Source organism: Corylus avellana, chromosome ca1, assembly GCF_901000735.1.
Source record: "Corylus avellana chromosome ca1, CavTom2PMs-1.0".
In the NCBI taxonomy this organism is placed as follows: Eukaryota; Viridiplantae; Streptophyta; class Magnoliopsida; order Fagales; family Betulaceae; genus Corylus; species Corylus avellana.
In genome coordinates this window covers 18,663,631-18,685,205 of record NC_081541.1, presented here as the reverse complement: position 1 = coordinate 18,685,205, position 21,575 = coordinate 18,663,631, and the positions used below count along the sequence as shown (strand labels likewise).

The following is a 21,575-nucleotide window of genomic DNA, read 5'->3' as shown; positions in this document are numbered from 1 at the left end:
TATTGGACTGTTCATATGAGAAGATGGATGACAAGAAGCACCACTTGATAAAGAAGGTGTACCTAGAGTTGAATTCATCTATAGTTGATTAAGAACTAAAAATTAATAAACTCATGTACCAAATGATTACCCAACTTTTGAGAAAATAGTAGTATAAAAAAATATTATCAAATAAAAGATCAACCTTCTAACCTTTTTGTACTAGTCCTAGGCTCCTAGCATACAAAAATAATAATAATAATAATAATATTTTACTAATTTAAGAAAGTAGTGTGTTACTTATGAATGTAAATAATGAATATGGTGCAATGTGGACAATTTCATAAAAAGGCATGTAATTAGAAAATGTCAAAAAAAAAAAAATTGAAGTCAAGACTCAAGACTCAATTTCAAAGCCACCAAATAAAAAATAATAATAATAATGATATTTGTGAAGAGAAGGAAAGTCTACACGTTGTCTCTACTTTCAAAAGTTACAATTTGTTTTTTTTTTTTTCGTAAAAAAAAAAAAATGTGAAAGCAAATCTGATAATGTCAAATTGTCAATGCATACTGTTTCTTTTTTCTTTTTTTTTTTTGTTATATTTTCTGAGCACATATACAGATTTTTCTTTTCTTTGCAACCATGCACAGTGACGTTTGGTTTGATCCCCAACTTCTCTTTATTAAGAGCCTTAAGCCATGCAATGATACTGACACAAGCAAATTAATTTTCTCGAACCAATGAATTTTGTCAATGTTTATCTAGTACGCTTCGGAACAAAACATACCTATTGTCAAAGAGATTTACTTTTTATGTTTGGATTTAGATTCAATTGGTGGTGACCAACGCACCATGAATGAATGTCGGTTACAATTACGACATCGTTGGTGGTGTAGATCACTAGGGGTTGAACTTGATTATGCCACTAACGATGGCAGTATGCAAAAATATTTACGCATCGGTATTGTACTATACGTCCCTCGAAACAGTGCTAACACTACCGAGAAGGAGTTAATATCACAGGTAAACCATATAGATGTCTAACTATGACATGTTTATTTAATATATCATATATCATATTTATAATGCATTATCATGACATTCTTTTATTTAACAAAAGACTTCATTTATATTACTGCCTGTGATTTACAACATTTTACTAAACAATTGTGTTCATTGCATGCACACCATGTATATTATTACTCCTTAAGTCGTAGACTCATGCTTGTATATTTCACTTGTAAAACACTTGTTGTTTTATAGTTAGACTACCTTTATATGTTGGATTCAAGAATGACCACAAGGCAATTGTGGCCATTTGGCGTAGTGATTATTCAATTTATGCCATTACAGAATTTTGGAGGTTGCTGGTGGTAATTAGTATTTTTGGGTGATGTTGTAGATTATAATTTTTGAGACACATGTATGTATTAAGGTTTAGTTTGGATATTTTGTAATGATGATATTTATAGTAATTTTACACAATGTGATGATTTTTTGTAGGGGCGAGTCTTACATGCGGTAGTTCAAAACTACCGCTAAAATGACCAACAATAAAAAAATAAAAAATAATTTTTTTTAAGAAATAATATAAAATTCATTAAATATTAAAAAATCAATAATTGAAAAATAAAAATATTAAAAAACTAAAACTATTAAAAAACAAAAGAAAAATCAAAGGAGTGGCTGCCAAAATGGGGTGGCCAAGGGGGTGGTCCGGCCACCCTCAAAAGGCCAAAAGCAGTATATATATGGGTTTTGGGGGTGGTCGGACTACCCCTAAAGGCTTGGGGGTGGTTTCGGCCAGCCTCATGGCCAAGGGGGTGGCTTGGCCACCCATGACCCATATATTGGCCATAAGGAGTGGCCGAAACGACCCCCAAGCCCTTGGGGGTGGTCAGGCCACCCCCAAAACCCAAACTTTATTTTTATTTTTATTTTTTCTTTTGGCCTTTTGGCCTTTTGGGGGTTGCCGGACCACTCCCTTGGCCATAGGCCACCCCTTTGATTTTTCTTTTTCTTTTCTTTTTCTTTTTCTTTTCTAAATTTTTTAATATTTTTCTTTTTCTTTAAAAAAATTATTTTTTTATTGCCCAAAATGGGGTCGTTTTGGACTACCACACTATGCGGTAGTTTTGAACTACCTCATATAAGTCTCTCCCTTAGTAGATGATCTGATTGTAATGATTAATGCTGATAAAGTAAAAAAAAAAAAAAAAAATCATATGATTCTGCTACTTATTAGTATTCTCTTTTTTAGGAGTAAAAATCTCTTGGTCTTATTCTTTAGGAAAAATAGACGAGGAGGTATACTGAGGAGTTAATTACCAGTTAATTAACTTCTCTAAGAGTTACATATACTGACAAGCTTCACAAACTGATAAGGTGGACTCCTGAGTCACGACTCAAGTACTCACTGCAATTTAGCGCGCATACACACGACAATATCTAATATTATTTCTAAAAAGCTAATATCTAGACCAAAGACTAATTTCCTTATACTTTATCCAAAAATAGGTAGCATAACGCGGTGTTTATAATATCATAATATCACTTGAACATTATAATGGTTTATGATATCTAGAATATCATAATACCACTCAAGAATTATAACGGCTATGTAGCATTAACGCATATTTCCATACGGAAATCGTTATTACGGCGGCATTAATATAAAATGTATCTAAATATCTCTAACATTACTTGGACGTTCCAACAATGTTACTGTAGAATACGTAATTGTATTTAGGCAGCACAACAACAATGCCATTAAAATAATTTAGTAGCAATTGAATATAATAACTTTACATAGAATATTCAAGCATACTTTCCCGAACAATTTGAGCATAATAACAACTTATTTAAACTCTAAATGATTAAACAAGTTAAACTAGACTTAGAATTTCTACCAAGCAATTTCTCTTTAAGATGCTCCAAAACTTTGAGATCTAACATCTCCTTTCTCTCCAAATATTTTTCTCACTTTTTCCTTCTCCAAATATTTTTCTCACTTTAAAATGACCCTCTTTTAAGTGTTGAAGAAAAAGAAATTCTGATTGTGAACTTTCGGAATACTTGTTTGGTCTAGTGCAAATTGCACTTTTAGCTAAAAAAAAAAAAAGAAAAATCAATTCTCCTAGATTTTCTTTAATCTAGTTTGAAATGAACGTTTTATGCTAGTTTATTTCTACACTCGACTCCAGTTGATCATAGACTTAAAGAATCACATAGTATTCACTTCTTTAACATGTTTTATAATCTATTTCTTTATAAAATATGCTTATTATTTCTTGGATGTTACATTTTATACCATTTGAACATGGATGTATGTCATGATGTCGCTACTTTAACATGTAGACCATTGTATTGATATGGTTCCACGGAGCATGTACTATGCCTTTTCGGTATGAGGAGATGATTGGATGAGACAATTTAATGTGGACGAGAGAAAGATGTTGTAAATTAAATGTGGAACATCTACATTAGTTACTACTTAGAGTCTGTTTGGGATTGCGATTGAGAAATAGAGCTTTTAAGTCAAAAAACGCTTTTGAGCAAAAGCTTCATTTTTAAGTTTTTGCCAAAAGTACTTTTTGGCCATTTTTAAATTTTTTAAACCCTTAAAAGCGCTTTTAATTTTTTTGTCAAACTATCACTTTTTTCTTCAAACAAACTTTTTGAGTGTTAAAAACACTTTTAGGCCTCTCAAACGCAATCCCAAACATGCCCTTAGTAGAATTAGAATCCTAACTAAGATAGTTATTGAGTAATGATAGAGACTATCTTTTTATCCTACTTTTTTCTTCACAAAGTTAATTTAACTTTTAAAATTATCATTTTGATCCATCTCAAAAGTTAAGTGATTTTAAGTCACTTTGGGAGGATAAAAAGAGAATAAAAAATGGTCCCTAACATTACTTGTGATTATTTGATAACTCCCCATCAATTTGGATTAGAATAGAACTCTACTAGAAGGTTTCCCTTCTTAAGACGCTAGTAGAGAGACACCACGTTGATTTTAAAAGGACCTAAGCATACCTTTCATCATTAAGGCACTCAAAAAATTGAGAAAATTTTTGTCCCCCTCTCTACATCCAATCTCTAGGGTACCATCAAATCTCTAGAATTTGAAGTTTGAAAATTTTAAGAAGACTCTAGTAGCCTCTAGGTTACAAAGAAGCGCTTCTAGTTCATAGATTGTGCATTGAAACATGGGCGGTAAGACAAGTGCAACAAATGAACCTGTGAAAAACCCGCATGGAGTGAGGTATTTATTGAATAACCCTCATTTTACCGACTATTATGAATGCACTCATATTTTTGCAATAAATTAGCATAAGTTTTTACGATCATTAATTAGTAATTGGTTATAATGTCATAATATACTGTTTTTGGGATCCGGTAGTTTTCACTACCTCAGTGTGTCATTAGCGTGTACCGTTCAGCAAAGAGACCTACTTTTACTAAATCCAAAACGATACAGTTTGGGATAATAGCATCTATGCAGTAGTGATATAAGCCGGATCCCTATTTTTGTCTTTTTTTTTTTTTTTTTTTTTTTTGATAAGTAAATTGCATATATCAAAAAAAAGCGCAATGCGCCTTTAAGTACACAAAAGAGTATACATAGGTAGCCCAAAAAAACCCAAAAAACAGACCCCAAAGAAACCCAACCCAACTATAACCACCACCAAGCAAAAAAAACCAAAGCAAGAACCCAAAAAACCCAAACACTGAAGCCTACAAAACCCACCACCAGCCCTAAAAAAAAAAACCAGAACCCTAATGCACCTCTGGATCCCTATTTTTGTCTTAAAGATGCCTCAAAGTATTGCACTCAAATGGGCATTAATTATTTAAGGAAATTTAATCTCAACAAGCATGACAATTGCTCCATATTATTTCCAAGCCTCGACTTTTTTTCTATTGTATTATATATATAATACAATAGAAAAAAAGTCGAGGCTTGGAAATAATATGGAGCAATTGTCATGCTTGTTGAGATTAAATTTATATATATATATATTTTGAAGCATTTTGTTTCCCAAAAGGGAGAACATTTTGAAGCATATTTTTTTAAAGTCCTTTTCCCCATTTTTAATCCTAATAATTTGACGCTTAGTTTTGTATATAAATCAATAAACTAATTTCAAAATATTGATTTGTAGTGCCATAAAGGGTGATCGGTGTCTAATATTTTTTTAAGATAAAGTCTACTAAACCTCCTCAAACTACTACCTCATTGACAATCTACCCCCTCAAACTACCAATTACGACAATTTACCCCCAAAACTACCAAAACAATGATAATGTACCCTACCCTCAAAACCCCCCCCCCGGCGGCGCCCATGCTAACAAAATAACGAAATTACCCCTATAAAATTTTTACTAAAATATCCTTAAAAATTTGAAAGAAAATTAAAATTTAGTTTTTTTTTAATTTAATTTAATTTTAGTAAGGATAATTTTGTCATCTTTTGAAAATTGAGATTACATTATCATTGTTTTAATAGTTTAGAAGGTAAATTATCGCAATTGATAGTTTGGAGAGTAGATTGTCATTGAGGTGATAGTTTAAAGGGATCAAATAGACTTTACCCTATTTTTTATTATAGTGAGAGAGTACAGTACTTACAGCCATGAGTGACAAAGATGTACCGTCGATAATTAAGGTTTAAAATAAAAATAAATAAATAAATAAAAAATCAGAAACAGATCAGGTGATGTGACGTGATATTTCTTTAAATTTTTAATCCTGGTACCACTATTATTTTGTCAATCACAATCCTTCTAACGCCTAAAAAGATCTATGGGCTGGCAATGACTAAAACATGTGCTGTCCATAATTGATGGGAATTAAATAGCCCCATAAACGATTCAACTATTATTCTAGACATTATATATATATATAGAGAGAAAGTAAGGTCGTAGTATGAGGCTATATACATACAACCACATACATACATAATTCTAGAAGATCTTAATCCATAAATCTCTGCACAGACTCACCCAATTCCATCTCTAGCTAACATGTAAGGACCGTATTTGAAAATAAAAATAAAAATAAAAAATCAAAGAAAGATCTCACACACACTCTACCTCTGTGAAACAAAATAAATCTAGGGCCAAGTTCAGTTTCTCTATTATATTCATGTAGCAGAAAGAAGTGGCATGTCAATACATTAATGAATAGAAGCAACTACGAAACCCAGATGAATATAGTATTACAGAGTTCAATTTTCAAAAACCTGATACACCAGCACAACAATGAATTTTTCTATTGGCTTTGTGACAACTGTAGGGGGAAGGAAGAAAAGAAAATAAGTTTAAAGACTACCTTGTCGTTTGTTAAGTCGGTATAATGTTTCCCCAAAGAATGTAGAGACCTGCAACACATTGACATTATTAGTCCAAAAGTAGGAGATCATCTTCTAAAATATACAAAACTCAGCAAGAATGAGGGCAACAAAAGACATTGTGAGTAAACCATCAATGAAATTGGAATCATTCAATCAGCTAGCCCTTCTTACACTTGAGGCATAATCTATTGCCTGGTGTGCAGCTTTTATTTTTTTAAATTTTTTTTTTCCAATACACAAGTGGATAATGAGAGTAATTAGATTAAGGATTTGCTAAGATAAAGAATGAATCCACTGAGAATGATTTGTTTCATATTGCTATACAAAATACAATGGAACACGACCTATTGCTTTCTAAACAGAGACGGAGGAACATTTCAAACTTACTATAAACTGTACTCCCAGTAGGGAAAATGAAATATGTTTTCACTTAAGCCAATGATTCTTTTGTGGCCCGCATGAACTTCATGAACTCACTGTAAAAGAAAACCAAATACATAAGAAAAACTATGAAGTATATAAGCTAACGCATATATTATACAAGGATATGCAAATTTTCCAACAAGGCAGTCTCTAAATAGTGATGGAAACAAACTAAAGCATGTCTTCTAAGTACCTCACTTATTATCAGTATTGTTCCTTGGATAAAAAAAATATAGAGAATGAACCCAGTAACAAGTGCCTTAGGACAAGCTGGGCTCCAAAAGGCAAAAGGGAAAAAGGACATGCATACGTTTAAAAAAGTTTTATAACTTACGAAGCAGGACATTGGGTTGCCTAAACCAATTGATGCAATGCAAAGACACATGCAACATTTATAAGTATTTCCATGTATAAGTTTGTATGTGAATAACACAATCTGGTACCAGTTCACTTGGAGATATGGTTATCACTTTTGTCATAACTAATAAAGATTGAGTTGCTAGAAAATATATTTATATATATACATAACTTCATAGTTCAGAGGCAATGTTCAGTAGTACGCCTGATTCACCAGGTTTTACAACTGTGGTCTTAAGGAGAGGATGGATGGTCATTTTGACTTCAAGGCTTGGAGTGCATGGCAAGAACCCACTCAAAAGTGAAAAGAAGTTGTATGATTGAGTTTCACAACCTATATAACCACCACCACCAATTCTGTAGAAGAAAAATGCTATACTTACAAACAAATTTTACAAAAAAACTTTTACAACATCATGTGACACAATATGATTGAGTTTCTCAAAAGTTGAATTTATCTCATTTCCAATCATATTGTGCCACATTATGTTGTAAAATTTGTTTGTAAGTCTAGCATTCCTCCAGGTAAAATACCTTCATAATGAATGGATATACTTTACATATATGATCATCGGATGATATGGATAATGGTAAGCAGGCAAACCAGCAGACATGGTATTTAGAGTCCTTCATAGACCTACATAGTTATTGGTGCAGATAACCATTCACCTTGACTAATCGGTGAAGACACATGTCCATGATGCAACCAAAGAAAAAGACCCAAGTCTAACTAGCCCTGCTAAATTTAAACATGGATTATACAGCTTGGAACCAAGCCAATTTTGGAGCAGCTTTTTTTTGGAAACGGAACCCACCAGCAAAAAGATCTATGCTGCAAAGACCAATGCAGCAATTGCAATACAACAAAATCATAATTCACTACATATTCCATTCTCGCCAACTCTGAAAATGGGGGTGGGGGGGAGGGGGAGGGGGAAGCTTGATACTTAAATGCACATACAATTTTTGTAATTGTGTCCACAGTATGAACACCTGATTAGTTCTCTTGCTCCATTTAGGAACCTATATAACAGATTCCAAGATGCAAAGGATAATAATCGCATGATGTCCATAAGGCTACCATCTGGAAAAGGAACAATACATAATGCAAGGTTTTTTTGCACATTCAATGTTATGTTGCTTTTTATGCTCTTCTTATTTATTTGTAGCAGTTATCCAGGAACCAAGGAAAAAAAGAACTAAGGAAGCATATGAGAGCAGGTAGAATGAGCTCATTGCAGTTTGTAACCAAAATATTTGAAGACTACATACCTGTTAACCTATAGAAGAAAAAAAAATGCATCAAGGAAAAACTTAAAAACAAAAAGTACAACCAATTTTTATTTTTAAAAGAAAGAATATTTCCAGCCTAAAGAACAGTGACAAAAAAAAATGCACTATTTCTTCTAAACTCAAAAAAAAGGGAGGGGGGAAGCTATACATGGAACAAAAGTACGCATTGAAGTGGTAGGAAAAACAAATTAGGCACATTCAAACTTATGTGTAATAGTATGTTTGATATAATTTTACTGCAGTAACCAAAAACCATATTAGTTGCAAAGTTAAAGAGTAAAAGGTCAAAAAAACCTTAGTTATCAGCCGCATGGATCTTCTTGGAAGGACTTTCCGACTATGCTTTGAGCTTCTTAAAATCTTGGCATCAGGTTTATAATAGGAGATTTTATCTTCTCTATCTACATGTTTCCTCTTTTTGTGAAGTTCCTTAGATTCCATATCATTAGAGCTTAAACAAGTCCTCCCAACTGAGTTATCAATTTGTGAGCATCTGAAAGGAGCAAAAGAGACATATGCTTAGATTACCATTTAAGTTTAGAAATACCATAGAAAGAACTTTGATCAACAAGAGAGATTACTCTGAACTCTCCCTTCCATTGATGATGTTGCTTCTCTCCTGCAAACAATAGGATATTGCCAAAAAAAAAATTAATGTGATCTAATTTACCAGGCAGAAAACATATATCTATGTTTGCAAAAATGCGATAAATATCTTAAAAAATCTCATTACATTGCCTTGAAAATCCCTCCCTCCTTTCCACTGTGCATGTCTGTGTATAAGTGGGAGTGTGTTTGTTGGAACCAAAAGAAAGGAGAGATATTAAAACGAAAAAAATAAGGGTAAAACATAAATAATATATTCCTAGATAGTCTCCTAGTGTATTATGTGTTGTACAATGAATCTCGATTGAAATTTGCTAATTGATGAATAAAAAATATATATTTTAAGCCACTTTTCTAAGTTATAATAAAGAACCAGAGAGAATTTTACTTGGTTAAATGAAAGACCTAAATAACATATGCCACATAAAACATAAAATTTTCAAATATATGGACCAACAAGCATAGACAAAATAAGTAGTTAAAAGCAATAATATTAAACCAAGCATGCAAAAATAGAATCCATCAGTCGCTAACCAGTATATGCTTGACAAACAAGCCAGAAAGAGGCAGAGAGAAGGCATTTTATGATCATTTAAACCGATAGACCTATGATTGGGTTTGAAAAGTTTCAAAATTTTACAGTTAAGAGTAACTAAACATTACACATATACTTCTCAAACGTTAACTTTCTACTGCCTCTGCTATATTATAAAGAAAGAATACTAGAACAGTTGCCTACAACACAAATGAAGTTAATGAAGAAAAAAAATTATTCAGGTTAAAATGAGATCAAATTTCATACATTATTTTTCTATTTCAAAGTAGCATGTCCATTTTTTTAGTGAGCTTGACCTATTTGTGTAATCTAATATTTATCTTATTTCTAAGAGATATTGACTATTAATTTTATTAAACCTCAAACTGGTAGCATATGACGAATTGTATGTAGTACACCACATATTATGCATTAACTCATAAGTTATCTTAATCTTCAGCAAATATATAAGATTTCTCCAATAATATTATAGACAAAAAACAGATCAGAGGTTAAATATAGACAAACATTTAAAATGTGGAATACAGAATATCAGCAGTTCTATCAACCATACCCACTCTTCAACACATGTTGGCAAAAGATTCCTGCAAGTGTCATGATCAAGCTCGCTTGAGTTGGCTAGTCCTCCTTGTTCTGTCTCTGTATTAAGCTTCGGATCAACCAAATCCAGGAACCCACCATTGCCATAAGGTGAACATGATGCATCTTTATGGCAACTTGCAACTTCTGATGTTGGCATCTCCATGGAACCACTAGCCGAGCATCCAGGATATACCAAACTGGGATTCACAATACTACAACTGTTCTGCAGAGTTGAGTTCTCAAAAATTTCATCAACAAAGTTTGAATTTTGATCCTTTAACTGGAGAGGACTTAGTGGACCATCAGACATTGAGTTGACAACAGAATTACATGCTGACTTTATCGGTGGAGTGTCAGTTGCATTTGTATCAAGGATTACAGTACACTGATCTTTAGCACAGGACTCAGCAGCAGAATTTATCTGGTCCTGTGTATTAGAATTTGGTTCAGATGGGATAAGCACTTGATCTTTCTTCGAATTCTCAGACACATCTATGACCACGCTGCAAGGCACTATTGCACAGGATAGTAAAGATGCATCACCTTTATCTGGTTGTTCAAAACCCATATGATCATTTTCTGTCGTTTTAGAACTTGGGGAAAATGTTGTCGGTACATGACTGTTGTTGATTTGCCCAGAATCCATATTCCATACACAGGAATTTTTTACTTGTTTATCAGTCTCTCCAAAGTGCCCAAGGCCCTGATGGAAACTCGGTGACCTGTTCCCGTGAACACCCTTGCATATGTCAACCTCATTCTTGAATCTTTTAGCCCAATCTGATGGGCTTGAATTCAAATCAACATGAAGATTAATCCCCTCTTCTGACATGACATGAAACTCAAAAGAAGTGGAAGAGACTCTAGAACTTTTCATAGAGGAAGCAATGTCATTTTCTACAGGACATACACTGACATCTATATTTCTACCTTTTATCTGGGGCATATTTTCCTCTGTGCCATCTCTTGCAAAACCCAAATAAGTGTTTCCAGAGCTTTCTCTTAGGGGCTCTTTATGGTTTAAACTACTTTTGTCACATTGGAAAGCAATGTTAGAATGAGACATCTCCGGAAGATTATATATTGAACCACCTACGCAATCCTGCACAGGAAGACACAATTGATACTAGCAATGTAAGAATAGTAATCTAATAGATAAGAAACTATTTTTACAAACATGAAACAAAGGACCCAACCAAAGGCATCCCCATTTTCTCAGGCCACTCAGACCACCCGTCTTGAACCTACAACCTCACCTTTCACCTTGTCTTACTGGGAGATGAGGTTCCATTTGAGCTAGAGCTCATTGACATAAAATTGATTAGTCATCTTGCTTATGTAAAAACTTGCAGACAAACAAAACTTTGCCTTGTCTGATACTCGGTGCTCCCTTTAAAGAAAAATGGCAAGAAGGTGCAATCCTTTTGTTAGGACACCAATGTGGGTGGGGTTAATTGTCCCCATTATTTTAACAAATGCTAGTGTTAGGCTTTTATTTCCAGCTAGGTATAAAGAGGAGGCACTATCTGTATCAAACTCTCTTATTCTCTTTATCTTTCTCCCTTATCTGAGAATTTTATAACATGGTACCTGAATCTGGTTCTTGCTAACCCCTTTTCTTCTGGTAAATTCTTTTATTCTGCATGAGCAAGAGTTACATTCTGTTCAGAGTAAATGACTATGCCTCATACAACATGTAGATGTAATGGTGAGATGTTTCTTGGGGGGGAAGCGTTTTTAATAACAAGTCCACCAAACACACAAGACTCTCTCTAAATCAAATTGTAACTTATATAGCTAGTAACCTAGTATTTCATGAGTGAACCAAACACGCAAGTCTAATTCCATTTTTTGCAAGACAAGGTTGTAAAAGGACGCATCTTATATATGTTGAGGATCTATTGGGAGATGCTTTTACAAGGGCGTTAAGTAAGAATCACTTTCAAATATCTTAAACATGCAAGGCACGATGGACCATGATGGACAATTATGCTCCAACTTGACAGAGGGTGTCAGGAAAGTTTGTGTTAGTAAGAAGTAATTGGAACTTCTATGTGTGAATCTATAGAGGAGCCAGGCACTAGACTCTTATTCTCCTTATCCTTCTCTCTTGCCTGACAATTTTATAACACCTTTCATGCAGCATAGGGCCATTGGGATTAAAGATGGCTTAGGAGAGGTTATGAAAAACAGGCAGCTATTTAGACCCCATTCCAAGAAACGTCATCTAGGGCCTAGGAGCTCTATTTAAGTCAAGAAATCTTTCCCAAATAAACTGTCATACACAAACCGACACAATAAGCCCAAAAGGGATATAATACTTGGAAAGGAATATTTTTAGCATGCCAAGAGCCATCTACCTAAAAGGTATACAACCATAAAGAACCAAACCTTATCATGGTATTTAGCTCCGAAGCAACAAGCTAAATCATTGGATTTAGTAGTTTGAGAGTAATTGCCCTTTTTCTCTTCCTCTCTAAGACACAAGATGAATCCATGGCCATCTGTGACAAAAGCACCCAGTTATTTTTCATCCATTTTAAAATACAAGTTAATTTTACAAATAGGAAGCTCAAACTAATTAGGCAATCAGTAAAAACTGAAAACCTTTTTTGGCATCCACAGCAGGGTCTGACTCTGCTCCAGGCTTCAGTTGTGGTATTGATGAAGTAGGAGGCGAAGTCTCATTGATCCCATCTAAACTTTCAACTGATGATACTGAATTTAAATTCTTGTTCTGCAAATTACTCGGATATTAATACCGAGTGTATAATTTGACTCTAATACAAGAGTTTCAACTTCATCTTAAACAAATGTGAACTCAAAGCATGTTATTTAAAGAGCACAAACACACAAGCCAACCACTAACATTTAAAATGAGTGACGCCCCTCAAAAACTGGTGATTGGAAGTCCCCCATTATAAATGCTCGTTATACTCTTTGGAACTCAAACTATATGCCCATCAAAAAAGACAACCCCAGATGGCCAGAGCTTTTAATAACCCAAAGCCTGGGCCTGAGTGCTCCCACTTGGCCCTAGCTCAAACCAATCAGAAATAAGCTTTTATGTCTATAAAGCTTAAGGTCAGAGACCCACATCATGGTCAGATGGATTCCTTTTTACCCTTGAGCATGATATGCTTTTTCCACATTGATCATCTGTAAATAAAGAGTACCTCAAATATATGTTACAATACAACGACTCCAGCAAAGAGACTTCTAGAGGATAAATATTTAAGATTATGTGCAAATTTTGTGAAGCAAATAAGCAATTGAAGATGAAATCTGTCAACAACCAAAAAAGAAAAAAAGGTAAGCTGGCTTGATTATCCACAATAAATGGCCACAGAAAATGCGTCTATTAAAACAAGATACTGGCAGAGGAAATGAAATGTACTCTCAGAAGGTCTTTTTCTAGAAGCATTCCAATCAAACTAGATAAGAACTTAACAGTAAATCCTAGTATGCTCTACATTAAATAACTAATTTAAGCAGCCAGAGGATGGCCTCTTTATAACATAAGTGAATACCAAATGTCATGACAGATAAGTGAAAACACCATCATCATCAGTCCTACCTAGGAGGTGGATTTTCTGGGTCAGGAATTAGGATAACTAAGTAGTACAGGGCTAGCCTGCCATCCAATGTTGTAAGAACATAAGCCCTCTTTTAATTGCATTATTACCTTAAAAATAATTAGGATAATGGCTCAACAATTAAAGAAGGCTTGTATAGAACTTGATAGAACAAGATCTGTGCCAATAACCTTGTTAAATAAGAAATATAAGTCGAATCAAGAAAATCAAAGACATGCATAGCATAATATTTTGATCAGTAAACATAAATTTTCTTTTTTTTTTTTTTTTTTTTTTTGATAAGTAATAATCATGTTTTATTAAAAGCGTAAGGCGCCCCCAAGTACATTAGAAGTATTCAATGAAAAACACCTAACTAGAAAAAGAAAAGCAGGTAAGAAAGTTCGTAAAAGTAATCGACAAAGGGGTAAGATATGCCGCAGTCCAAATATACAAAGTATGCATCAAAGAGGCTATAATATCTTCCATGGAGCTCTCCAAGTCCTCAAAATTCCTATTGTTTCTCTCTCTCCATAAGGTCCAGAAGACATAAATAGGCACCATTTTCCACACCATAGCACTCCTCGTCCTCCAGAGGACCACCAACAAGCACAAAAGTCAACAACTCGTTCAAGCATGACCCACGCCAACCCAAACCGGCTAAAGAGCGTACTCTGTATACCCACTCCAGTTGGGTAAACCTCAGACCCATGCAAAGCGCCCCCTTCACACGGATCAGGTAATACTCCGGCTTCGCTAGCGAATGGCTCCAAGGAATTATTTGCACGCACCTAAGGGGATTCGAACCTTAGACCTGATAGGAATGTCACTAAGACCAAGACCCTTACCGCTTCAACCAACCCCTTGGAGGTTAAACGCAATTTATTAATAAGCGCAGAAGAAGCAACCCAAATACGCAAGTGATACACCTAGCTAAAAGAAGAAAAAAAGCTCAAGAAAAACAAGAAAACTAGAAAGATTAGAGTCAAAGGCAAATGTCCAAAGGTAAAGAGTCTTCAAAGAAAAAATCCTTTAGATCACCCATCATCCGTTCACGGTCTTCAAAACATCAATCATTTCTTTCCCTCCAAAGACACCACATAAGGCATAACAAAACCATATTCCACATAGCAGCTTCCCTAGGCATAATCCAATCCAACCCTACAAGGCTAAAAATGGTATTCCATAGGGTACTAGCCACCTCACAATGGAGTCAAATGTGGTCCACTTACTCCCCACTCTTCGTACACATCTAGCACCAATCAACAACAATGAGATGCCGCTTTCTAAAATTATCCGTGTTTAGGATCTTACCCAAAACAGTCGTCCAAGCAAAGAACATCACTCTCAAAGAGGCCTTGTTCCGCCAAATACACCTCCAAGGGAAATGAGTGCTATCATGGGGAATAAGGACATTGTAGTAAGATCTGACATCAAACAACCTTCTCCTAGAAGGTACCCAACAAAGGTTGTCTTTGCTACCCCATCTTAACCTGGGAGAGTACAACAAATTAAAGAACGAGTTAAAAAGATCCACCTATCAATCATGAGTCGCTCTGAGAAAGTTAATATTCCACTTCTGAGAATCCCTCGAAAACACCAAATGGTTAGCCATAGAGGCATCCATGCAACAAGCCAAACTAAACAAGTTTGGAAAGACTACCTTAAGGCCTGATCCCCACACCACACATCATGCCATAATCTAATTTTAGAGCCATCACCGACCACGAATCTAGTGTATCTAGAGAACTAACCCAGCCTCTCTTAATATTCTTCCAAAGCCCCACTCCATACAACCCATTAATATCATTAGAACACAACCCACCTCACACTACCAGATTTAGAGTCCACTACCACCCTCCACAAAGCTTCTTTCTCATGAACATAACACCAAAGCCACTTCTCCAAAATGAACAAAAGTAAATTATGAACCCTCAACCCTTTTTCTAAGATCTTAGAACAAACCGTAGACCAGCTAAACAAACGGAATTTGAACTCTTCACCGATACCACCCCACAAAAAATCTCACTGCAACTTCTCTATGTGGTTGGCAACACCAACCAAGAGGGGAAAAAGAGACATGTAAGTAGGCAAATTAGATAAAGTACTTTTAATCAAGGTAACCCTCTCATCCTTAGACAAGTACATCATCTTCCAACCAAGCAAACAACATTCTATCTTCTTAATAATGCTATCCCATTAAACGGAGCTCCCAACGGAAGGCCTAGATATGTCATAGGAAGAGAAGAAATCCTGTAGCCCCAGATGCTGGCCAGGACTTCCACATAATGACATTGCCAATGGGGACCAACTCTGATTTAGTCAAATTAATCCTCCAACCTGAAACCACTTTAAAGCATAAGAACAAGCACAGCAAGTTATGAAGATGATATGGGTTATCCCCGCAAAAAATTGAAGTACCATACGCAAATAAAATGTGAGAAATGTCAAAAACACCATCATGACTAGAACCCACAGCAAAACCTGAACATCTACCCCTGTTTACTAAGCGGAAATCATTCTACTTAATTCCTCCATAACAATAACGAACGGTAAGGGGGACAAAGCGTCTCCCTCTCTCAAACCACAGGAGCTACTAAAATAACCAACTGGAGTGTCATTTGCCAAATCAAAAAAGTAAACTAAAGAAATACTATGCACTATCCACTTACGCCATTTCTCCCCAAAGCCGCATCTCCTTAGCATATACAACAAAAATTCCCAGTTAACATGATCATAGCCTTTTCAATATCCAGATTGTGCAACACACTTGGCTCCCCGAATCTAATCCTACTATCAAAGCACTCATTGGCAATAAGAGCAAAGTCTAGAATCTGCCTACCCCTATGAAAGCATTTTGATGCTTGCAGATAATCTTCTCCACTACCATTTTCAACCTATTAGCTAGGACTTTGGCAACTATTTTGTAAATTCCACCCACCAAGCTAATAGGTCAAAAGTCCTTAATATAAAGGCCCAATACTTTCGTTAGTTCAGACATATGCAAAGGGGTGTCACATAAGCCCTAAAGGAGGGAGAGGAAGAAAAGGTAATGAAGACCATTGTTCTATCTCAAGTATAAATATGGAGCTCTTTCTTATACAATTACAGCAATTATTTCTTTTTCTTTTTTTTTTTTGATAGGTTTCTCTCAATGCTCCACAACAGTTGCAATCACATTCCAGAGGTGCAGCTCTAGGAAGTGGAAATTAACACCAGGAAAATTATACATGTCAAAAAATTTGGTATGATCAACTTTGCATTAAAAACAAAAAGAGCCAAACATCCCAAACCCATCATTCTTGTTGTATCTCTCAAAAATTAATCTATCATAAGCATATGAAAGAAGTATAAAACCCAAGTAAAAAATGAGAGAACCAACCCTAAAGATCCCCCAAAACATATCTTTTTTTCCTTCCCTAACTCTCGTGAAGCTCCAAATTATAGTTCCTACAATAACAGTCAAAATGATTACAAAGTAGGCAAGTTTATGTTGGAAACCTATCAAAACCAAATGCTTGAGCTATTAGGCAATGGTTCAACAACAAAATCAAACACTAACACACATCAACTTGCCAAACCCTCACATGCAGGCTCACCCAATAACCATGAACCAAATGTGGGACTTGCAGTGCAAAAAGCAAAAGAATATTAGAAACAAGAGTTCACGAGAATTAAATAGAAGACATCATAAGCAACCATCATTTAATAACATGTTTGAGAATATCAGCAATCCCACAAGCTTACACTAAAGGGAAGTGGGATAAACAATGTATTATAAAGCACATGCACACTAATAGTTTATAACTATCAGCTCAAATACAGAATATGGTGAAAATAAAAAAACAGGAATAAAGATTAACATGTAACAGCTGATAAAGGGGAAAAAAGGTTCTGCCTTCCCTTTATATGTGATTTATTATGGTCAAACAAAAACAAGAAACTTGAAAAAAGCACCTCTAAGTATGATATCAGCAATGTTGCCAATTCGGAATGTGATCTATTAGCAGGCAATCCATATTTTTTGCAGAGACTTTGAAGCTCTTTCCTTGAGAGGTTGTAATAAAAATCCTCATTTGTCTTATTTGCCATCAACCTGGAGTGAAAGAGTCAACATGAAAGAACAATGATCTATATCATTGACTCATTAATTTAAGAAAATGTAAGATTTGTCTTCTTGCTGAACTTTATTAGAGAAGGAAAAAAAATTCAAGTAACACCCATGGTTGAACTGTTACACATCAGGAATTATCAGAATCAATTCCGTGTTACTTGTAAGTTTATCAAATTGGCCTAAAAGGTAATTCCACTTTTATGCACATTTTTGAAGGGCACCAAGCCAAAATATCACAATGATGCTAATCATTATTACAAATCCATTGAGATCTTAAACTGAAAATTTTAGAACAATGGATCATAACTCTAGAGAATTAAAAACCACTGTAAAATGGTGGCACCAAATATATCAGCCGCTAATGATTATTGTACTTTTCATTAACAAAACATATCCTCTTCTTTATTTTACGTAAATTTTAAGATATCACCGACTATTTGAAGAATTGATAAGATTACTACTTTTGAAAATGATAACCTAATAGAGGGTGTGCACATCAATAAGCTAAGCTTAAGTCATCTGCTGAACTTCTTTACCTGATTTATCATCTCAAAACACACTCACTCACGCAAAAAAATAAAATAAATAAATAAAAGAAAGGTTGCACCCAAGAACATCAATCTTGGTTCGTTTGCAGAGAAAGCGAGAAGCAAATACAACAGGTCATAATTTGAAACCAATATGCGATTTTATGTCCTATAGTAAGTTCATATTTCCTCCAATAACACGCAAAGAGAAACATCAGAAAATCCATTTTCCTATTTCCTTATCCTTTCCAACCCAGCCCTCCTTTTGGCAGCTGAGAAAACGGAGGAACAGAAAGAAAATAAGAAAAATAAAAAAATCCCAATCCTAATCTCAAAGTTGATCTCCTTATCATGAAATTCAAAATACAACTTGGTTTTACCCAAATCACTCATAAAACACAGTTCCGAAGAGTTCCTGGTTCTTCCAAGCAACGAATAATTAAATATTTTGAGCAAGACTTCCTTTTCTTTTCCTACATTTTCCTAGCAACCAAACGGGGGTACACGACACAATACACTCAAAAATTCATCTTCATGGAGTTGGTAAATGAGAACAAGTAAGTAAGAAGAAAGAGAACGAGAGACGTACCTGCTCCGAGATTTTCCCGGAAAGTGCAAGAAAATTTTGGTAAAGAGAGAGAGAGAGAGAGAGAGAGAGGACTCAGAGAAGAGTCAACAGTCTGCAACGGGTTTCAAAGACTGGTTCTGTTTTTCATGTGATTCAGACCGGAAAAACGGTGCGAGGAATGGCAGTTTCGTAAAAAGTATGATAGTGGCGGTCATTTTGATTGTCCCAGTGGCGCTATCGTTATTAACGTGAGTTCTGCAATCAATGGCTATTGGCTGTAACTTGGATAATGATCCATTTTATTGCCCATATTTTATTCTGTCACGGCTACCTTATAATTTAAACATACAGCATCTTTAATATAAAATATAAAATATAAAATATTGATTATGGCAATTGACAAGCTTCCCATTTCACTACTTGAAAGGAAAAAAAATCCTATTCCAATAATTGTGGAGGCTAAAAGACTTGGTGAGGAAGATAAGGATTGCCAATAATTTCACCTGCCCATGTAAACGGGTTGACAATCCGGGTATGTTTCATATTAACTATCTCACAATATGCTAAATATCTCAATCTTGAAATCAAAACTAAACTTAAGACCAATTCAGAGCGTGCCAATAATGACATTTAACATTTGGCCTCAATTGGGCTTTTACTACCATATTCAGGTGCATGATGTACCAAGCGAGCTTATTTTACTTATTTCATACCAATTGATATGGCTTATTTCATAAAATATGTGTACATTAGTCAGTTTAAAATTAGTGTAATAAATAAGTGTAAAGAGTAATATTACTCTAAAAAAATAACTAATAGATTTGATGCCAAATGACACAATTGGGCCTGTCTTACGAATATGACATCTTTTTCAGTAGGGCGCTAGTGAGTTTTTTTTTTTTTTTTTTTAACTAAAATTTAGCTACGAAAAATGTTATATATCATGTGTTTTTTTTTTTTATCTCACAACTATTACACAATGTTGATGTATCAATCTAAACTGAATGTTGAATTTATTTAAAACAATGACTATTCAATAATTGATTAGGACTATCTATTGCATCAGCATTATATTAAAACTTGGCTATGTTTATGCACCAAGTTAAAAGAACTCAATAACAAACTAAAAATCCTAGTTCGTTCCAAAAATTAGCATACCAAACTTGAATATAAAATCCAATGGCAACCAAAGCTTCACGTATTTGATTCTTATTATTATTTGTCCGCCTATGAACATAACCGTCGCTTTGGCCGAGTGGTTAAGGCGTGTGCCTGCTAAGTACATGGGGTTTCCCCGCGAGAGTTCGAATCTCTCAGGCGACGTTTTTCTTCTTTCTTTCGTATTAATCTACTCGGTACATCTCTCTATTTCAATTTAATCTACTCGGTATATTTCACTTTTTCATTGTGTTGGTCTGTGAGACATGTTAATCCTTCCTTCTGTTCATATGTTTTTAGTATTTAGTATTGGTCAGTTTTATTTAAATGGTCTGGTTGAGGTATTAAATTCTGTCAACAATAAAAAGTGGCATTATTTATGATCTTACCTAATGGGGTCTCCTATCTATTATGCAGCCTCCACAACAATATTTAAAGACATACTATGTTGTTTCCTCTTTCTTATATATATATATATATATATATATATATATTTCAGTCAAATATATATATAACCCACTGCTTTCAATTATGATCTACTTACCAAAAAATTGCTTCATTTATTGGGAATAAACAATAAGACAAAACCCATGACAGAGACCTCATTGAGAGCAGTTGGGTTGGTTTAAAAAGTTACATGTTAAATTGTTGATAGGGTGGCAAAACGGGTGACTGGTCAACCAAAATACGACCCAATTAACCTGTCACCTAGTGGTGGATATCAAAATTTTTTGAAATATTTTGGGGTAATTATCTTTTCTCCTCATCAACTACAACGAATTGTCATTTTACTCCTATAAACTAACAATCCTATTGCCCAACCCTATCAAACTACCATTTTGTGCCCAAAACCTTCATTCCGTCAGTTAAAGGCATTAACTCAGATGTTCAACCCGTCACGTGCGCCCCACATGCGATCTTAAAATTTTCTATCCCACATTTTCCCCACATCAACTACAACGCATTGTCACTTTACCCTTATGTAGGATTGTCAGTTCATATGGGCAAAGTGACAATGTGTTGTAGTTGATGTGAGAAAAATGTGGGATAGAAAATTTCAATATGACAAAAAAAATAATAATAATAGATATCCAATTTTATTTTAATCAAGATCCAAACAAACAATTATATGAAATTCTCATAAAACATCACATGTATCCGGGAATCACAATAGATGTCCAAAAGTAATTTCAATAATTGAATTAAAGTAAAACAATTGAAACTTTAAAAACCCATAAAATCATAATAATATTGACTTACAAAAGTGTTGTCATTCTTCATCGGTGGGGCTTCATCCTCAACCTAAGTTGAGAATTTAGCTCCACATAATTATTGAAAATAAATGTAAACCTAAGGAAAACTAAACTAAAGAGAGTAAAACTGTTGAAAATCGGACTTTGTCACCAGCCTCCTCTTTTTGAAGCTTAACATTGTATTTATAGGGGCTTCTAGGGTTTAAAACCCTAAAATGGAC

At 34.6% G+C, this 21,575-nt stretch overlaps 1 protein-coding gene and 1 non-coding gene across 6 annotated transcripts; one reads left to right on the top strand and one right to left on the bottom strand.

Annotated features, from left to right (window-relative positions):
* Positions 1–6,103: 6,103 nt before the first annotated feature.
* LOC132186304 (uncharacterized) lies at positions 6,104–19,100 on the bottom strand. Of its 5 annotated transcripts, none has more exons than XM_059600207.1 (9): positions 18,965–19,097; positions 17,692–17,830; positions 12,767–12,896; positions 12,551–12,663; positions 10,131–11,261; positions 8,997–9,034; positions 8,710–8,908; positions 6,730–6,818; positions 6,104–6,369 (listed from the first exon to the last, which is right to left on the bottom strand). In XM_059600207.1, the coding sequence occupies exons 2-8, from the start codon at positions 17,824–17,826 to the stop codon at positions 6,816–6,818; spliced, it is 1,749 nt and encodes a 582-aa protein (XP_059456190.1). In that variant the 5' UTR covers positions 17,827–17,830; positions 18,965–19,097; the 3' UTR covers positions 6,104–6,369; positions 6,730–6,815. The 5 variants fall into 5 exon arrangements, with proteins under 5 accessions (XP_059456190.1, XP_059456199.1, XP_059456209.1 ...); XM_059600216.1 differs by lacking the exon at positions 17,692–17,830 and adding an exon at positions 17,117–17,184; XM_059600226.1 differs by lacking the exon at positions 18,965–19,097 and adding an exon at positions 17,117–17,184 and having other exon boundaries at positions 17,692–17,771.
* Positions 19,101–20,184: 1,084 nt separating this feature from the next.
* Positions 20,185–20,266, top strand: TRNAS-GCU (transfer RNA serine (anticodon GCU)). Its single transcript has one exon. It is a non-coding gene; the product is annotated as a tRNA-Ser (tRNA).
* The last annotated feature ends 1,309 nt before the right edge of the window (positions 20,267–21,575 follow it).